Here is a 20,562-nt window from a genome sequence, read left to right as displayed (position 1 = left end):
ACAAAAGAAATGTATCAGTTATTCCTTAGCAAAAGAACAAAATTGAAGTGTAACAGAAGTTTAACTTATGCTGCATATACCTAAGCCCCAGAAGTGACAAAGAAAAAAGCTGAAGTTATGTGTAAACAAAGGTTTTGCCAGCCTTTTTCTCCTCTGTTCTCTCCTTATTTTTCTTTCACTTGCCAGTTCAGCTTATAAAACCCCTGGGAAGCAAACATGACTTCGAAGTATTTGGCAGGCTTCTGGGCCTTGAGCAGGACATTTGACCAAATTATTAACAAATGAAGGATGGATTTTTTGATGTCTGGGCTGCTATTTTTTGTACCTCCACACTGGGGAGGAGCTGTTCTCTTTAATATGATATGTTCTGCTTTGTCTCAAAGGTTAGAGGTTCACATCCTATACCTAAATTACTTGTTTTGGCCAAGCTACATGCACTCTCTGTTCCATTCTGTCCCATCCTTTTGTAAGACATAGAGAGCCAGGGCTAAGGAATAGATATTGTCTCCCTCTATGTCTATAGTCAATCAGCAAAACCTCAGGTTTGTTTCCTAGGGAATTAGCTTTTACTGTTTTCTACTGAGCTGGTCTGATAGCTTCAAACTGCAACAAGCAAATGCTTTTAATTTCTTAGTATCAGCCTCTAAAACTGTGTTGCTTTTAGCTTCTGTGTGCTTTCCTAAAGCTGCCAAGAAAAGCCTACCAAGCTTTGCTGCACTTCTGGCCTAATAACAAGCATTCCTTCTGTTCACATACAAGCAGTCTTGTTGGTCCCTTGCTGCTGCTTTGAGGGTTTTTGGGTTTTCTTCCCTGCAGTAGTTGAAGGAAGGACAGACAAAGTGAGAGAAGAGGCTTTAGAAAAATACAGGCAAGGTTAAATCAGTTACAAGCTAGAGTCAATCAGCTGGATAGGGTAAGGAACACTAAGTCAGTGAAAGTGTAGGCAGACTGAGCTCTGCAGCTTAATCCGTCTCCATCTATTTCTATTCAGGCTGGTGACTTGTAGCATCATCTTAAAATATCCGTGGCTGGTTTGTGTTGGGGAGGTACAGAGCACACTCATAATATAGAACCAGTTTTCTAGGTCTGAGTAATCTTAAAGCAAAAGCTATCTATAAGAATTTATTCTTCTCTTTGTTAGGTTGATCTGGACAGGGAGTAACATCACTTCCTCCTGATGTATTTCCTGGCAGATTCAGAGAATTTACCCTATCTCTAACCATGTCAAAGCTGCTTTGAGAACAACTGTAAAGGAAATCCATGATTGTGCTAGTTCTCTCCCCCACAGTTTAAACTTTTAGCACTATTTCCTTAGAATGAAGCCTTTCTATGACCTCTGTTTAATAACTTTTCCAAGTACTGACTGTTGAGTAAAGAAATTGTTTCCATCTTTTCAAATTACAGGAAACTTTTTTTACTCTTATCAATAGTGGTGATGTTAGTGATGTGTTTTTTGAAAGTCTAGAATGAGTCACTGTAAAGTCACTGAAAGGACACTAGTTACCACATTTACCCTTCTGAATAAACTTCATTTACATTTTTAACGCAGTGTCTTTTGCCACAAAGTAAGAATTGAAAAGCCTCCCCTGAAAAGAGACTGAGGCAGATTGTTGCCAAGTAAATATTTCTAAGTCAGAAAAGATCAAACTGAAGGTGTTAGGTAAATGTCCTACCCTCTAGATCTTTTTAGTAAAGATGATACCCTGTTTTCTGAGGAAGAGCAACTGTCTGGTGTGCCTGGATTTTGGCTGCCTATACAACACATTGGTTTTGGGTTTCTGTGTTTTGAAGTTCACAGTTATTAAAGTGAAAACAACCATAGATGTTTTCTTATGATTTAAAATGGCTTATTTTCTTCTTGATGTGTATTTCTTTTTTTCTGCTCTGATGTGATAATCAAGAATGTTTTAGAAAACTTAGTGCTTGTGCTCTCTTGGGATGAAACACCTGCAACTGAAATGGAATTACACTGATCTTCTGCATTTTATACTTAGCCTTGGTCAGGCAGCAAAAGCAGGTTTAAGACCTCCTGTGTGTTCCAGGTGGTTTCCAGTGATTGATTGATTTATTTCTTATTTAAACTTTGTTTTATCATTACTACTATACTTGATTTTTGGGGAGTAGTATACAGTAATGGTTTCAGGTATGTAAGATCAACATTATTAGAAGCAGCCTGTCTCTAATCACTTGTGTTGCTAGCTGTGCATCCGGGTCCTATGCTGATTGAGTTTGGAAGGTCTCCACATGCTCACTAGTGCTCAGTACGCATCAGGTATGTTCCTTGAAACTAGCTGCTACTTCTTTTGAAGGTACAGAAAAGCTGTTCTTCTCTTAGAAAGCCAGACAAAGGAGGATTTAAGTATGATACTACAACTGTGAATCTCAAGTGATATGTTTCAGTGGGCAGAATTTTTCCTCATTTGAAGATGCAGATTTTTGGGGAACAGATTTTTCTTCTCAGGAGTTCAGTGTAACTCTTGGTATGCACACAAGTACAGTTACTCTAGTACTTCAGAGCAGCATGAGAGGTGAGAGCTTCCAAAACTAAAGGGACGTGAGTTCTGTTTTAGTGGCTGATTTTTTTGATGTGTAGGGCTCATTTCCTGCTTCACTGCCTGTGCTACTCCCTCCTATACACAAACTCTTGAGGCAGGAGGTTGGATTGTGTCTTGTCTGCTTACACTGTTACAAGTCCCTTGTCCTTGAGCAGAGGTGATACCTGGCCACTAGGGCGTTTGCTTCCCTGATACAGGGGTTTTTTTAACCCTGTTGGTTAGTGTTGGTGGAGCTGGTCTGTTGGGAAAGACAGACGAGGGAAGTTATTAATCTTCAAAAGCAGTGAAATTGAGATGATGGATCTTTAATTACAATGTAATACCATCTGCCTTTACTTTTCTAAAATCCCCTCAGGAAGAAGAGGTAGGCACTGCAGTGGTGCCAATATGCAGAAGCAGTACCCCTTGGGAAATGGATGTAGAGATTCGTTCACATTTGACTGCTGGGCTTTTTTTTTTTTTTACAACAAAATTCCTAGATTCCAGAATTGGCTAGCTTTCATTATTTTGCTATTCTGATAATACTCACACTTATTGATATGTTATCTGGCTTTTTCACTGTGTAGCTTTAAACTTAAAATGCCTATTATTTGCCTAGAGACCAGCTATTCTTTGTGTTGTGACCTCCCCAGAATACCACAGATTTTCCGTAATAGTGCTCCCCCTCAAAAAAAAAACCAAGCCAATAACCCACATCCTATGTGTATAATCTTAGATTTAAAAAAAAAAAAAAACACATGAAAAGAGAGGTTACTAATTGCTTGTGCTATTTCCTTTTAAAAGGTATAATGTTCATACCTTCAATACTGTACCTTAAATTGTAAGTGAAGTCTTAACATTCACTTTTGAACCAGTACAGTTGATCTGAGTGTTTTCTTTAGAAATACAGAACTACTCAAGCACAGTAGTACAAAACTATTCAAGCAGAGTATAAAACCAATGCAGAGTGAAATGCTGGGTTCCTCCTGAAGTAAATGCTACCAATAACAAGCATTCAATTAAATTAACTCAAGCAACATGAAAGCAATTTATTTTTTCTTATGTCAGTGGGGCTGTCTAGTAACTTACGGCGTGGCCTCACCTTGAATACTGTGTGTGGTCCAGGCCCCACAATTTAAGAAGGATGTGAAGGTCTTTGAAAGCATTCAGAGGAGGGCACCAAAGCTGGTGAAAAGGCTGGAAGGAATGTCCTATGAGTGTATAAGGACTCTGGGCTTGTCTAGTTTGGAGAAAAGGAGTCTGAGGGGTGACTTCATTGCTCTCTACATCTTCCTGAGAAGGGGAAGAGGAGATCAGCAGGTGCTGATCTCTTCTCCCTGGGATCCAGTGACAGGACACATGGGAATGGTTCAAAGCTACACCAGGAGAGGTTCAGACTGGACATTAGGAAGCATCTGTTTACCAAGAGGGTGATCAGTCCTCAGGCCTGTTAGTGTTTAAGACAATTTGGCCCTTAATTATATGCCTTAACTTGGTCAGCCCTGAATTGGTCAGGCAGTTGGACTTAGATGAGTATTGTAGGTCCCTTCCAACTGAAATAGTCTATTCTGCTCTGAGGAGGCTGGACCGGTTTGCAGGCAGATCATATGAAAATGTAGTTTAATGGAAACAGAAACACTTAGATTTTTAGGTATTTTTTTTAACTTGAAAGTTAAAGCCAAATTCAAAATGTAGAAGGGCCTTGGGCAGGGCAGTAAGCTCCTTTTTTTTCCTTGGTGGTTTTACAGAAGACAAGTTTTATGTCCTTTGCCCTTGAACACCCTTACCACTTAAGAGAGTTGAGATTAATTTGTTTTAGCTGTGAAAGGCTTGCCAAATCAATCTATCCTACCAGCATGTGTTTTCCAACACATCTGCATGACTCAACACTTGAAGCAAGAAGCTAGCAATAGTAATATTAGGATTGACAAGAAAGAGAGGTATCAAGAATGTCCTGAATGTGGGCTCTGACCTCTCTGGCTGTTGGGGTTGGACCATAGAGAGTGCAGACTTCTGTCCTTTTGAGCAAGTAGCCTTCTGTTCCCCAACTCAAGTTATCCTTTGATTTCAGTAGTTGAGCTTCCGTCTGCCATAGCTGGTTCTTCGACTGAGGTGGCTGAGGCCACACAAGACTTAATCCATACAAAATGGGTTTTTCCTGCCTGAGCCTAGAAACCTTTTCAACATACACTGTTGGAGCCTTAGAGGGTTATGATACCTGAAAGCAAAATGAAGGATGGCAGCAGTAGAACAGGAAGGATGGAAAACATGCAGTCTCCTTAGAAGCAAATGAATGATAGAAGGCTAGTAGCTATTCCTGGAAGATTATTATCTTCAGTTGCCCTGCAGTACATCAACTAATGAAATGCAACAACCATATCCTGCAGATAGTGGGCTGAAGATGAAATCTGCAAGAATCTATCAGTGTTATTGTCTGAGGTTCTTACCTTTTGTTTCATTTCCATTCAGTACCTGTTGTATCTTCACTTTTCAGTGTCTGTCCCACTTCCATGTCACTCACAACCTAGCTAATTAATTCCCTGACCCTCTGTTTCTTGGCCAAGTTTAATTCAGATTCTGAACTAAGAACAAATGGTAACTTTGGTATAATCTCAGTTGCTTCATGATTAGATCAGTCTCAAGAGTTAGAAATTACATCTCCTAATACGGTATTATATTTGAAACAGAAAAATCCAAGCTGAAGTTGCTCAAGGTTTCTTCTTCATTAAGCTACTAAATGAAATATGAACATAAAATCCTTTGTGCAGTTTCCATGTGCTTGCTGTCTCTGGGGCCTTGACGAGTCACGGTGGCACACAACTGTACTTTGGCACAAACCAATAACTAAATGAATGCCATGATCAACTTAGCTTATTTTTTTAAAAGAAGAAGAATATGTCTTTGCACGGAGATGAACAGCAGCTCTGATGAAGGCTCTGATACCTTGTCCTAAAATTTCTCTTATGTCATCCTTCCAATTTACCCACTGTAGACAGACTTTGTAGTTTACAGAACACAGGCTTATTTAGTTAGATAGAGATATCTGATTTCTTTTGCAGCCAGTTAAAAGGATCAGCTTCTGACCTTTAGTGTTTTGAATGTTGCAAGAGGAAGTTACAGCATGACTTTTCTTTTAAAAGTATGTTTATGTAGAAAATGACATTGCAGGGTTCCTTTTTTGTGCTAAGTGCACTTTTGTGAACTGTCAGCTCTAAAAAATCTGTAGTTCTGAAAGGAAAACTGAAACTTACTTGCCCTTCATTAATAAGGGTCCTGCAAGCCGGGCTTACGCCTTACATTCAGCTCCATTAGATTGGAGCTAGAGTCAGTTCTTCCAAGACCAAATATACATCTCTAATTATTCTGTGATATCTGCGTTAACTTTGGAGTGTTACTTATGCATTAAAAAGTAACAATAGAACTACTTAAATATAACAAAGGGATATAACTCCCAATATGGTATACTTTATATGGTATACACTACCAGCTTTCAGCTATTTGTACAATGCCAAACTTAAGCTAGTAAATGTTATTGCTTCTGCTGTTAGTTTATACTGACTTAATTTGGGAATGCCTGTTGTGTGTTCTTGTGCACCCAGTGTGAATGTAAGCTCAGCTACTTACTATGCTTTCATTTTAAAAGGGCTCTGGCACCTATTTTCTATTTATGGTAAAACCTTGCTTTACTCAAGCTTTTTGATACTGTAGTATATGGTTATATAGAAATTTGGAGTCCACAGAACAAGAGGCTTAAATAGAAAGGTCAGGGTTTCAAACAAAGGGAAAGGTCTTTGACAAAACATTTCTCCCATATATGCGTGCTACCACAAGAGATCAGTCACTCTTGTTGTCTGGAATCTTAGTTTCTGACAGCAATGAAGCTTTTTCTATATGCAGATCTAAACAGCATTATTTTTAGTCTGCAGGTTATGTTTCTTCTGTTTTGGTTTCTCTGGTATCAACAGTCATCCTTGTAAAGAGAGATGATGGGTTTGTGGGTTTTTTTAAACACATTTAGGACAGGAACAATTAGTAATGTTGTTAATATTAATCCTTTTTTTTTTGTGAATTTGAGACTTAAGTTGCTTTGGAAACTGGGTCCAATATAGAATTGTGCATTAAAGGATCTTGTGTCTCCATGTTGCCGATTCTGTGAATCAGTAGTGAATATAAATCAGTTATTTTTTGAGTAATTTTGTAATGCATACCTTGCTGCAAAAAAAACAGTCTGAAATTAAGAGAAATTGCTTTGATATTGCCAACACTGACAGAGCTCAAGGTTGTTCTTTTCATACAGCAAAAGGGTTTAGAAGGTGGTATGCTGTCCCTACCCTTAATGTCCTGGTATGTGTTCTGTCCTGGTGTTGCTATTTCAGAGGGATGTTTTAAAAGAACCTCTCCATTAAAGCTTTTTGTCTTGTCTTTTGAGGAACAATGAACACCTTTCATTCTAAAAGGTATTTAAATTATGTTTGCAAATTACTTTGAACTTGCCTGTTGCCAGAATGAACTGTTTGCTTTCTTCAAGTATAATTAAAACTTCAGCAAAATGAGCTACAGGTAGGCAAACCAGACATTCCCATTCTATTTGTATTTCTGTAATACATTGATTGTATGTGATTTACAGTCATGTTAAAGATTTATATAAAAACAAGGTGCTTCTGTCCTCTAAAGCTGATGGCTGCTTCAGATATTATTCATCTGGGGGAAAAAAACCCAACACTGCTCTTGACTTGTAGCAAACTGAAGACATGGGCTGTATTCTCCATCGAGGGTGGTTATTTATCTCAGATCTGCTAAGTCTGGTTCAGTCATGTCAGGATTCCCTTTAGAGACAAGCTGAAAGTTAGTACTGCAGACATCCAAGTGCAGATGATGGTTTCTTAAGCATCCTGAAATTTAGAAGCTGCATTTGGTTGACAAATGAGGGAAATCTCATCTTCCTCTTCATCTCTGGCTTTTTTTACTTGCTAATTTTTCTCTGTACCTCTCACTGCATTGGTGCTAGGTGACATACCTCTCTTCATTATGCTCTCTGGAACTCCTATATGATAAATACCACTATTTTATACATTGCAGCTTTTTTTTAGGGGAGAAAAAAGCTTGTTATATGTAGTGTTTCCCAGCACATGCCCTACAATGCAAAGGAGGAACATGTTTTGTTTACTTAGAGACAAAGGGAAATTACTTGTTACTAAATGAAAACTTCACGTTAGTGAAAATAATGTACACTAAGATATGTTCCATGTATTGATAGTATTCTGTAGGGATGCTTTACTAAATTGCATATCCAACCTCATGTACATTGGATGTGAATTCCACCAGTGAAGCTCTGTTAAGTCTTCATGCCCCTCCATAGAATCCTGCCTGTATTATGGGCAGCATTTAGAAGGTCAACTTGATCTGAGCTACTGACAACCCTAGATAACTGCTGTAACTTCAACCAGATGAAAAGTTCTGGATGGTGTCTGTGAATAGCTTCTGTTCATGACAAAAAATATGCAGAGAGTTAAAATAACATTTTTAATGTAGTATTTTCGTGAATAATTTGAATAAGATTCTTTTTTTTAACCAAAACAGAAAGAAGAAGGAAAAATTCAAGGGCAGCTTAATAAGTCTGATTCTAACCAGTACATCAGAGAACTGAAAGATCAGATAGCTGAGCTGCATCATGAGGTAAGTGATAAAAATGTTACTGTCTCTGATCATTTGCACCTTTTGTCCTATCTTTCATTTGTAGCATGTTTTGATTATTTAATAGTTATTACAGCTTCAGTACCTGATTTTGCCAGTGTATGTTATTTTAAATGAATGCAATAAAACTCTTATACATGAATCTTGCCCTTATCCTGGGAATCCTGGGATGTAAGAGAACAAAAAAATTGCTTTGTTACGTGATTTGACATTAAATGAAATCAGTATTTATGTTTCATCTTGTTTTTTTCCTTAATTTCATGAGCTGATTGTATTTCACTGTGTTGCATTTACTGCATTTGGAGCTGTGTGCATGAAAATAAGCCCCTTTATGTCTGTCTTTGCTACAACTTTTAAGGCTAATGCAGTTAGAAACTAAACTACATTAGTGCAAGTAGAGGAGTCCATGTGTAGATGTTGTGGGTTCTTGCTGTTGTGAGGATGAATTTTATGTGGTAGTATACACCACATTGCTTAAAAAGAAAAAGGATGCTTGCTTAATATCAGTTAACAGATTTTTAAGTTTTAAACTGCCAAAACCTTCAACCTATGAAATTTCTGTCTTCAAACTTCCTTGCTTTCATAGCTGTAGTAACTTTCTGTTAGTCAAAAAGATCAGAAGGTCCTGAAACTGAAGTGGCTTATGTAACTACTGTGCTCACTATCTCATTTCACTTCATCCTGCACTGTGAAGAAATGTCTTTACCTAATACTACACTGTGAGCAAAATGTCCAGTCTTCCTTGCATTGTAGTCTGCTTCTGTTTCCATACATTTTCTAATACACAGCTCTGATAGTGTTACTTAAAACCTCAATATTATAGAGCAGTACAACCTAATTATTTGTTTGTTGACTTTTTGCTTTTGTTAAATAAGCACATCCTTTCTTGATTTAAGCGTAGGTAGCTTTTTCATAACAATCTTAGTGAATCCAACCTTTTAGGTTCAATCCCTTGAGAGTTATAACATAGTGGAGGATCTTGGAATGCTGTCTGTGCTACAGATTGAGGATAGTCTCCAGGGCCATCAGTCCAGCACCTTTACCAATCATTAAGTTCACTTAAAAACAAATCTAAAAATCAATAATCTTTTTCCATTAAAGTACTATAACTAGTTTGCTTTGTTCCTTATGAGAAAATAAGTTGCTTGCAGAATTCCCAGAAAGCCAGGTATTTTGCATTATGAATAAATAAGGCACTGTACTGATTTTTTTCCTCTGCTCTTTGTAGGTTTAAAAGGTAAGAAACCACTGCTTTGGAGGAAAAGTAGAATTACTGTTGGAAAGCTGTTGCACAATTTTCTCTACTCAAGCATTTGTCATATGCCTGGCTTAGCAACTCAGTTGTCATGAAGGCGTACAATTGTGTACATGCTTAATGTCTATAAGTGAACACCAACGGGTTAGAATGAAGATGAGGTTCATTACCTCACAAAACAATAATAATTCTGTCATACCAGTGATTCCCAAACAGTTAAGTCTAGACAAATCTTTATTAATTTGCAAATCAGGTAAACACTACAGGAACGAAGTATCTCTTTCTAGGATAGGTGGAAACAGTAGGAATAAACTCTGTATGTAGACATGTTCTACCTTGGCAGCATTTCTGAATGCTTCCTTGCACAGAGTTTCTTAAAGCCTGGAAGTCCTTGTTTACTAATGACTTTTATTTTTTTCCCTTACATATCTATTTGTTTAGGTTTTAAATAAAATCTTTGGAGGGAAAGTAATACTTCATACATAATCCTTTATTTTGATCATAACCCACTGGGCTGATTCTGTATGTAGTATTTATTTATAGGTAAGTTGCTGTTAATAAATAATAGTTAAATCTTGGATAACATAACTGCTAAGTGAAGAACTTTGCTTGCAGTGTTTCCTGAAACAACAAAATCTGAATAAGAAGGCAAGCAAATAGGAAAAAATGCTTGCTCTCAACTGCTAAAGGTTAGGATTAGTATAATTTAGTCAATACCAATTAAATAAACCAACTTTTTTAGATCTGCACTGAAGTGTCTTCATGTGTGGATCCATGAATGACCATGTTCTTTGCTTTTTGGCTAGCTCCTTTTTCATTTTACTTCTGCAAAAGCTAAAAGAAACGTTACAAATTTGCAAATTCATCTTCCTGAAGATAGGGTGATGGTGTATGTGACATGCTGACCACAACCTCCCAACTGGTTAACATGTAAAAGGCACTGGTAAAGGAACAGAGTTCTTGGTGACTGCATGGTTACCATCTAATACATTGTAACTGTGAAACTTTAAACTGGATATAAACTAATGTAAAAGTTATAGTTTAAGGTAGGAGTGGGATGAGTGGGTGTGGAACAAGACTAAATGTCTTAGCATGGATATCAGTGTTGATTCTGCTTATTGAACTTTTTTTTTTCTCTCTAGTACTGCATTTTTACAGAAATTTACATCAGAAGAATTGCAGGTTCTCCATCTGAAGGATGGAACAAAGTAATGAATAAACCCTATACTGAATATAAGTAACTGCAAACTAAGTCCATGTTCTGGCCTTCTGGTAAACACTATTTCATGTCTTTGGCCAGCAATCTGAATGCATGTGTTCTTGTATCAGTGGAACCCGGAGGAGCTACTTTATTTCTGTCCTGTGATATGATCCATCAGATGGTGATGGTACCAAGATGTGGCAACAGCACGATCCATCTTAATCACAGAGTTCCAGTGAAGGGTCTACTCTTCCATCAGTGTTTGCAAGCCAGGCTAGTAGCCAAGGAGAGGACAAACCTGGGACACCAATAAGGAACACCAGAGAACAGCAAAGGGAGGGTCACTATTGCTGCCCAGGGTTGAAAGCTGAATCCTCTCCACTAAAAGGGGGTGTGGGGGTGTGTGGGTGTGTGTGTGTGTGTGTGTCTATTACTATGTCACATCTACAACAGGCTGCTGCTGTGACACTTCTTGACTTTGTAGTGGAGGAAACTTTGACTCTCAGATTTCTCACCCATTCCAGTGTGGTAACCTAAATCAGCTACATACCATAACTCCTCATATAATTTCAGATTATTAATTTTATTTTACAAAAGTTTTGTTTATACTTTTAAAAACTTCCACCCGATTGCCTTTCGTTGTAACTTGAGTCCACTGATTAATTTTGATCTTCCTTTTCTGAGCTCAAAAATTTTAATACATCTTAAATATGGTGCAGCTTGCAGCCCAAAGAACAAATTTCAGCTGCTTTTATTACTCATCAAGGAATAGTAATGCTACGGTCAGTCTTTGAATCATATTATAAGAAGATTTATTTGTAGTAAATTCAAGTTGTATTCCTGTTACTGAGTAAAAGTGAGTGTACTGGAAATTGGTAGTATTGCATCCAAAACTGAACCAATGAGGCACGTGGCTATTAAATATACGAGGTAAATTAAGTAGTAAAAGATGATGCCTTTTGTCTTACTTTTCAAATAAGATAAAATAACTATAAATGGAATTACCAGATTGGATTTTTGGTTTGTTTTAACAAGATACCCAACCAGTGGATTTTTTTTAACATGGTAAGATGAATTATATATTGACTTCTTCACAGTAGGTCTTAAACTTGTATTTGATTAACACTTCTGGAGAGCAAACAGCCAAAATCTGGAGCTTTGAGAACATTATAACAAGGCTTGTGTTGTAGACTTCTGCTCTATGTGCATCATCTTAGATCTACTCACACGCAGCTCTTTCTTTGCACTAACTTGAGTAACCAAATACAAGTTAGAATCAAAAGATTGAACATAATTTATATTACTATGTAAAATGCTGAATTCATACTTAAATTCCTCAGCACAGCCATAACTTCACTCAGAGTTCACATACGTGTAGATCAATTACTATTAACTTGCAATTTTAGCTTTAGTAAGTATGTCAGTCATTTTTACGTTCATTCCCTAGAAGGATACTGACAGCTATCCTTTAATCTTTTACATAACCTATCAACATTCGAAGAATATCTGTTGCATAATGAAAGGACACTCGGAGACTGCAATACTTCTAGTTAGCCAATAGCTAATCCTGTGAAAAGTTGTGTATATTTAGCATCAGGTTAGTGCTGCACTTCCTTTCCTCCTTATTGGCTGAATTGCTCTATTGGGCACAAAGCTGTTAGATGCTTATGCCTTATGACTTTATTGTTGAAGGCTGAAACTAGTGTGAAAACCTGAAATTTTGAGGATTGTCACAAACAGGATGTTATGATGTAAACTTCTTTCAGAGCTTTTAATATGCACTAGACTTAGACACTTGGCTCGCCTTTCCGCTGCCATCTGTTCTTTTCATTAATTGAAATCTTTCCACCTAGCATTTTCTTTATTCCTCCATTTTCTTTCCATTCTTAAAGCTGTCTCTACAGCATTCTTGACTTCTAGCTTAGTAGAATTTTAACTTAGAATTTTCCACTGTGCAGCCCTGACAGGCTGCAGCTTTTGTGAAGCAACTTTGTTACTCCTGTCAGTACACAAGCTTCTTTGCTCTGGTTTTGACACGAGAGAAAAAAGGTCTGGTGAGCACTATACTCTCACTTGACCTTACAGTTCATGTGCTTTAACTGATGTAATGTAAATGGCATGACTATACAGGCACTGCAAGATTTGTACTGTGGGTTACACTCTCTTAGGCTGCAAAAGGAGTGCTAGTACTTCATAGAAGTTGCCTTTGATTAAACATGAAATGTTGTGTGAAAGCAACTTTTGTGAAATATTTTTACTATTCAAGAGAATATCCCACTTTAGTACTGAAATAAAGCAGTTACTGGATGTGGAAAACAATATGTAGAAAGTTTGGACTGTTACAAGTTTCCATTTAAGTAAAATTGAAGGTTTAAAAAAACCTGGCTAAGATAAATCTTGAACTAGTTGTTTCATTTCAACATAAATTACATACTGTGGAAAAAAGGAGGAGGCTCTTTGTAGTTTGCCACTTTTTACTTTTTAATTCAAACTGAATGGAATTAAATGATTTATAAACTGCTGAAGTTCTGCATTTCATGCACTAACCCCTCTACATGCAGACACTTTATATACATTACACAGCGGCTGTCTCTGCTTCCTGTTGGATGTTGCAAGGCTTGTATGTGTTACCTAGATTACAGGAGTGGTACAAAAGATTAGAATTGACGTGCTTACCCACAAACTACACTGGCAGACCACAAGACACCTTTGGAGACAAAAGCAAGTGGTTTCCAGTCTTACAGACTTTGTGATTTAGGACTGAAGTGCTTAAGTTTAAATTGTATTTCAAGTGAAACTTTGCAAAGTTTGTCTTTTTTCATACTGCTAGCTGATTTTTTGTGTCTGTTGGAATGCTTTAGTGAGTTTGTCTTGCTGTTAAATTTCAGTTTCTTAATTATATTACTACACTATTGCAAATGTAGGTTTGTTTTAATCTTATGACAGTTTTCATATGAAAAATTAAATTATGCCTAATATGTATTTAAGTCTACAAAAGCAAGTAGCCTGTACAATTTGGGATTGCGGAGCATTACTCCACGAGGCTATGATTCCACTGTGTATTGGCCATTTGCATTAGGGGGCAGGTTTATGAAGGGGAGCAGCAACATACAGAAACCTGGTGCTTCCTTCACTTAGCATGCATTTTTTCTTAGAAAGCAGGAATAAAGATGTTGAAGATAGTTCTTTTTAAAATTCATTTTAAACAATGTTTTCCTAAACTTGAGGGATCCAGTAGTTGTTTTTAGTCTGGATGCAGTTGAAGAATACTCAAGAGTTTAGTGATGACTTTTTTCTTTTTGACAAATTATTTGGCATTTTGACATACAAAATATTCTTTATAATCCTGGCACTTTTTGCTCTTAATCAATATTACAGAATCATCTAGGTTGGAAAAGACCTTGAAGATCATCTAGTTCAACCATTAACATAACACTGACCATTCTCAAATACACCATATCCCCAATATTTTATCTAATATTCTTAGGTAAAAAAAGTTATTTCCAGTTAAAAGTTTTCAGACCTATATAGAGTCAAGGAGACTTGTGAAGGAGAGAAGGTAGATTCTATGTATTTTTGTCTTAGATTTGAGTAGAGCTTTCAAAAGATACTGGAATGTTTCTTTCCTATATCTCTTGCCATTTCCATGGGATACAAAAAACTGATGGAATTAGGGCTTGACTGAACTAATGCTGTAAAAGCAGAATAAACACAAAGTTACCAAGGAAGATAACTGAAGCAAAATAGCAAGTTTTAAAAATAAACTGACTTGTTTCTTTGTGCCCTTTCTTTTGCTTCTCATACTCTATAGAGCTAGTTTTCTCATAGCTGTTCCTCTGTAATGAGATAAACTCCTCTTAACAAATAATTACTTGAAATATTTGGAGAGAAAGCAAGGATGAGACTGTTTTCTCATGTGCAAATATTATGCATGTGGTTTTGGTATCTGAATGAAAAACAAAATCCTGATGTTAGTGTGGCACACTGTTGCAACAGGTAGAAAACCCTTTGCAACCTGCCCATGTTAACAGTATTTCAGCATGGCTCATGGAAAAGAACAAGATGATAGATGACTGAAGCATTATTATTCCACTAAAATAATTTTTTGAGGCTTTTAAAAGGCTTTATAATATTAAATTTAAGTGAATTTCTGGAGATTGAATTCTTGCATATTGACAATGCAGAAAAGAGGGGATTTAAAAAAAAAAAGTATTTCTTATTTTCATTATCTGAAAACTTGATGGCTGTTCGAAGAAGTAGTGACTACTAGTCTGCTACTCTTCCATTACCACATACATATAGTTTATCTAGGAATGGATCTGATATTATGTTTTAAGAACCTAATGCAGTCAGTAAGATTCTGATATAAGTGTTATCTCATGGTCTGATCTTGCTCCTTGTGAGCTAACATTTTAAGATTGGCTTAATGAAAAGAGATACAAAAGTTGGAGATTAAATACTATGCTTTTAAAAGATTTTGCTTGTGTAAATAAAATTCAAGACACTTTAAGTAATTACTTTGTGGATAAATAATGCATAAGTTATGACCAAAGGAGTAATTAGTAATATGGCTGAAATAAGGACACATTTTGCAACTTGGGTTAGCTTTCTAGGCTTTCACTGCTGAAACTAAAATGGAGAAGGGAAAGTAAACTGTAGCCATCAGTGTGAAGGATTAAAAAAAAAAATCTATATAGGCCACATAATATAACACCTGAATAAAACTCAGTGCACTATAGTACACAGGAGGAAAGTTTAAACCACATTAACAGTTCTTGTAGTCTTAAATACCATAAACTCTTATGGTAGGTAAGCTGTGTTTAAAAGCTGCTAAATTATTTCCTTCTGTTTTTTTTCTTATTAGTTAATAATCTTAAATGAGTATGGTACAGTGAGTGGTTCTGGTGCCCAGCACAGTTTAGTCCAGATTGTCCCCTGAGGAGATAAAGGAGTATCTTTACAAGCAGCTAAATGATGACTCCTGGGTGAGCTGTAGATGACCACAAAATTCGGATGCTGTTTGTGGCCCACTGGAGTAGCACAAGATGGGTTGGCCGCTTCTAGCAGCATTCCTAGCTCCCGTGTGTCTCTTGGTAATAGTATCTGGGCTAGATGATGGGATATCAGCAGGAAACACTATTCCTCTCCTCTGTTAATTTTGTTCCTAGGCTTCCTTTGAGTCAAATTCAGTGCTTACCAAATCAAATATTCTTTTATCTGAAGCACGACTAGATTACGTTCAGAAGCAGGGTATGTAACTCTGAGCTTCATCCTGCTGTACTTGGACTGCTGATGTCCATCTTTAGATGTGCCTGTGCTGTGTTGCAGACACGACTGCAGCATGGGTACATCTTTCAGGAACTTTTAAAGCTATGAATGAGTTGTACATAGCTTTACATGATGGAGATAGGAGGATTAACTGGGGAAAGTGCATTCTAGTTAAAAGTTCAACCTATACTAGAATTTTTAAGTTCTCCTCTGAAGACATGTTTATAGGGTGATGGCTAGCAGCAGATCAGATCATATAGGCAAATGGGAATGAGAGAAGATTAGAATTTTCAGCATTTAGGTGTCCTGGAAACAGAAATTGGTAACATTTCTTTCATCAGAACCAAGGAGAGAACAGAAAGTCCAAAAAGGTCTGGTATTCTTCCTGTAATATTTGTAATTACATGCAATGCTTTTCCACTCAGTCTCTTGCCAATTTATTTCACAACCCCCTTTCTTCTGGAAGGACTGTATTATTTGCTTTCCATATAGTACAGGCAGCTATATATTTGCCTCTTAGTAGTAATCATTTTACTTGCTTGCTTTCATAAAACCAGATAATCTGTGGGATTAATTTCAGTCAATTTTTACATTGTTCTCACTAAAACTGTAATGTTTGTTAAAAGTACTGCATTAACTCTTGCAAAGTACTTGTTTCTCAGTACTATCTAGAATCACATTAACACCTTCCAATAGTTTGTTTTATTAGGCAAATGCTTTCAAAATATGTGGCTCTCTTAAGTGTTTTCTTACTTGATAAGAAATGTTGTCCCTGAAAGGAAATATGTTAGCCCTCAGATTTACAAAGTAAGCATTTCAACTTGTGGTGGAAGTTTATAGCACAATAAATCATGTGTTTTTCTTTTACCATATCTTGCAAGTACAGTTGGACAAGAGACCATCAGATTTTTCCCTCCCCACAAGTAAAGTTCTTTCAAGGCTGCTGGACAGTTAAATATGTAGTTGCTTTACTAGTACGTGTCAAAGTTACAGAGCCTCTGTGCTGGCAGAGTCTGATTTAAGTGGTTGTGGTCAGTCTGAGGAACCTGTGATGTGATAAGATAGCGTTTGTGAGGTCATGTGGTTTGCAAACACCCAATCTAATGTAGCAGCTTTGTCTACACAGGATAGTTAAATATACACTGTGCGCTTTAGAAAAGTGAATTGCTTTATTCCTTTACTTCAGTTTGTCTGTGAGATTCAGATGTTATACTGGCTTGATAATACCAAGATTGTTACAGAAGTGTGAGACTGAATAGATGGGGAGTCTTAAATCTCTAATAACTTTCTCCAATTTATTTACCCTGCCCTTAATAAAACAAGTAACTTTAGAAACTGTCTTAACTAAGCAGTCAGCAGGCAGAAGTATTATTGCACAGTGGAATCCCTGTATATTTTATGAACATTAATTCAACTAATTTTAAATGGGTGTTCATAGTGTAATTAACACAGGCATGTTACACTTGTCCAAAAAGGCAGGATTGATTCCATAATAATGGCACTCCTTCCACAAATCTTTGGCTACAAACTCCATCTTCATCTTTGAATGAGGTAAGGTTGATTCCTCTCCCTTCCCCCCACTAACAACGTCAGCAGCAAAATATCTTCCATCTCTCATGAGAGTGAAGGAAACCTCTAGATGTGAACAGTGTTACCAGGACAGTGATGTAGCCTGTCCTCAAACAGAATAGGTTTGACTTTGTTGCCCTCATCAAAGCCAACAGTTTTAGGTATGAATCTTAACTGGTACACTGCCACTACTGACAGATTAGATTCAGTGGTCAAATAAACAAAGATTGCTTATTGTTCTCTTTAGAAACACTTCCCCCCTTCACAAACGTTTTTCTGACTGTATCCTACTGTGTCAAAGCTCCAGATCTGTCTTGCTGAACAATATACTAGTTCTTGATTGCAGCATTAGGGATGAATCTAGCTAGCTATACTTAACTATACTAAGTCCTTGTTTAGAGTTTTATCTGGATTGCCAAAGCAAGTAAACTGATTATAGATAGTTATTTCATTATCATGGCAATATTGCTTTTTTTCTTGAGTGTTGAAGCTGTGTGACCTGTCTACTGTACTAATTAGAGCTATGTCAGGGCCTGTCCTGTGTTTCTGTCTCTAAATCAAGTTTTGGCGATTCAGAAGTGGAGGGATTGAGGTTCCACTGGTTTGAATTTACTGAGTAGTTATTCCTTGCAAAAAATTTTGTATTAGCAACCATACATAGGTGCCATCTCTGAGAAACAATCTCAGGAGAGGAATGCTATGCATTAGCTTGTAATATGTCTCTATAAATTTATCTGAATATAAGTGGGGCAATCCGTAGAAATGCCTCCTAAAATTCTTTTATCACTTGCACAATGCCAGCCAACACAGGTAGAAGTAATTTCTGTAATCAGAGGCAAAAATAAATGTCACTTAGTTGGTTTAAAAATGCTGAGTTTTAACTCCTGCTTTAAAAGGACAGAGTAAAAGTGTGAAATGATCATTTCCTGTAACTGTTGCCCATAATGGGTACATTTTCAGTCTCTGTATCAGCCAGTACATTCTAGTTAATGCTTGAGGTTTCAGTAACTTTTGTATTTATAGCTGCATGCTCTAGGGAGAAGGAGTATTGAGATTTAAGTAGTTCTTTGGATATAGTAATTGCAGTACATTCAGTGTGACCATGCTGCTGTTTTAAAATATTTTTGTTGCCATGTCCTCACTCCAAATAGACACTTTCATTAGAACTTCTTGTAGGAAGAGTTTCTGGGAACTTTCCTTCCACCTACCAACTAGCTATTTATAGAAACTTCCCAGGGCTAAGTCAGCTTAGAACTTTTTTTGGAGTTACATACAATCTCACTACAACAAACTTTTCAGATCTTAGAAAAATTCCTTCAACAGATAAAATCTTATAGCTCTCAAAGGCTGATTTATTTTGTAAACAGTTTAAAAGTTGGTTACTTCCCTAGCACTGGTGCTATTTCAGTTGCATATTTGATACAGAACTTCAAAGTTTAATTTGATTACACGGCACTAGATCAAAACCAGATTCTTTAACCATATAGTGCTGTGATCAAAAAGTCATGACCTCCCATTGATCGCTTTATTGGTTTCCTGTTCTGATTCACTGGAAACCCTCTGGTCTGAACACTTGTTGCTAGTTTTAATCTTTGTCACGTTTACAATACAGCAGACTCCTCTATGGTAAAACTGATATACAACATATATTTAACATCATATTTCCTTTTGGCTAAAGTGCTCTTTAACTGATAATGTTGAAAAACCACTTTATAAGAACTTAAGTCAGGACACGGAAGAGTACATTCAGAGCAATATGAAATAGCAGGACAACTGGAGATGAGCTTTCTTTAAGACGAAACTATTTCATAGTTTTTACTTAAACTTCCTGACATCTATAGGGATTTTGTGAAGCATTTGTATTACTGTGAGACTGAATATGATTTACAGAAGCTGGCAATCTAAAACAAAGGCCAAATATTTAAGTGCAGTTAAAAAACCCAGAAGCCTGAAATGACTCAGTCTTGGAAATTTCTTGCTGCTCTTTTGCATTTCACTTATGACAGACTGCAGTGGTTTGAACTCTGTCTAGTGATATGGTCAGCAAAGTTCATTTGAGATAAATATTTCAGGTTGTATACCAGTGTGTTACTCTGGGTCATCCTTTTAAAAGTATGAGTTTCAAAACAAAGGTAATTCTTTTCTTAAACAGGAGAATTTAGTAGTCAATCACATACATGAACCTGGATTCCAAAGGGTTAATGATGAGTGAGGAAGATTCATCTAGTGTTGTAGTACCTCATGACTGTTGCTTTTAATCCCACTATAGATGACAAAAAAAAAAAAAAATCTCAGTGTGGAAACTCTTTGGGTTTTTATCTTTTAAGAATAGCAGCCATATTGGGACAACTGCAAAAAGCAGCCTAGGTCAGTTTGGGTATATAATACTGTCATTCACTGCTGTTCTGGTAGGCTTATCAAGCCCGGAGTTTAATATTTGCTCAGACTTCTGATCAGCTTCTGTTGTCAAGGTGTTTTGCTGCAATTGCTGTAACATGTGTAACTATATTAGATTGAATTCAAATTATGAACTCCAGAAACAGTTGTACTGTTCTGAGATATGTGCCTGAGCTTCTTAATCTGCACTGAGACCCTGGAGATAACTAGGTATGAACAGGTGCAGTCTTCCTACCACTAAGTTATGGTGCAAATCAGCCTCCTTTGAACCATTCTGCCATACTAAAAGTAATACAAAATTAATTTTCTCTATCTGCTTCTTTCTGCTTGTCCTAAAAAAAATAAAAAATCAAATGAACTTTTCTCTAAGATTCATTTTATGACACTTCAAAATAAGGAGCCAAATATTCCAAGTCCTCTAAGAATTTTTGTCAATTGATTTTTATCTTGGTATGAGCATTATAAAATTTCTCAGTGAGCAGATGAGGCAGTGTTAGCAAGAAGCAAATACAGCTCTGAACTCATCCATACAAAGCAGAGGTCATTTTCTTTATAGTTTATATTCTTTAGAAATACTATTTTATAGAAACCACTGATTGCACTATTGTAGAATAATTAGCTCTTATCAGGGTTTGTTGTTGATT

The 20,562-nt window shown here is 36.7% G+C and overlaps 1 protein-coding gene across 12 annotated transcripts in view; it reads left to right on the top strand.

Moving 5' to 3' along the window:
- EVI5 (ecotropic viral integration site 5) overlaps window positions 1-20,562 on the top strand; it is an 84,231-nt gene that overhangs the window by 53,265 nt on the left and 10,404 nt on the right. For all 12 annotated transcript variants that reach the window (XM_026853774.1, XM_026853775.1, XM_026853773.1 and 9 more), the window contains one exon: window positions 8,115-8,210. In XM_026853774.1, the coding sequence (XP_026709575.1) occupies window positions 8,115-8,210 (96 nt within the window). The remainder of the gene's footprint in view (window positions 1-8,114; window positions 8,211-20,562) is intronic.

Source organism: Athene cunicularia (genome assembly GCF_003259725.1).
Source record: "Athene cunicularia isolate RWA chromosome 8 unlocalized genomic scaffold, athCun1 chr8_part1, whole genome shotgun sequence".
NCBI lineage: Eukaryota > Metazoa > Chordata > Aves > Strigiformes > Strigidae > Athene > Athene cunicularia.
Note: the sequence above shows the minus strand (reverse complement) of the source record. Positions and strands in the feature narration are given on the sequence as shown.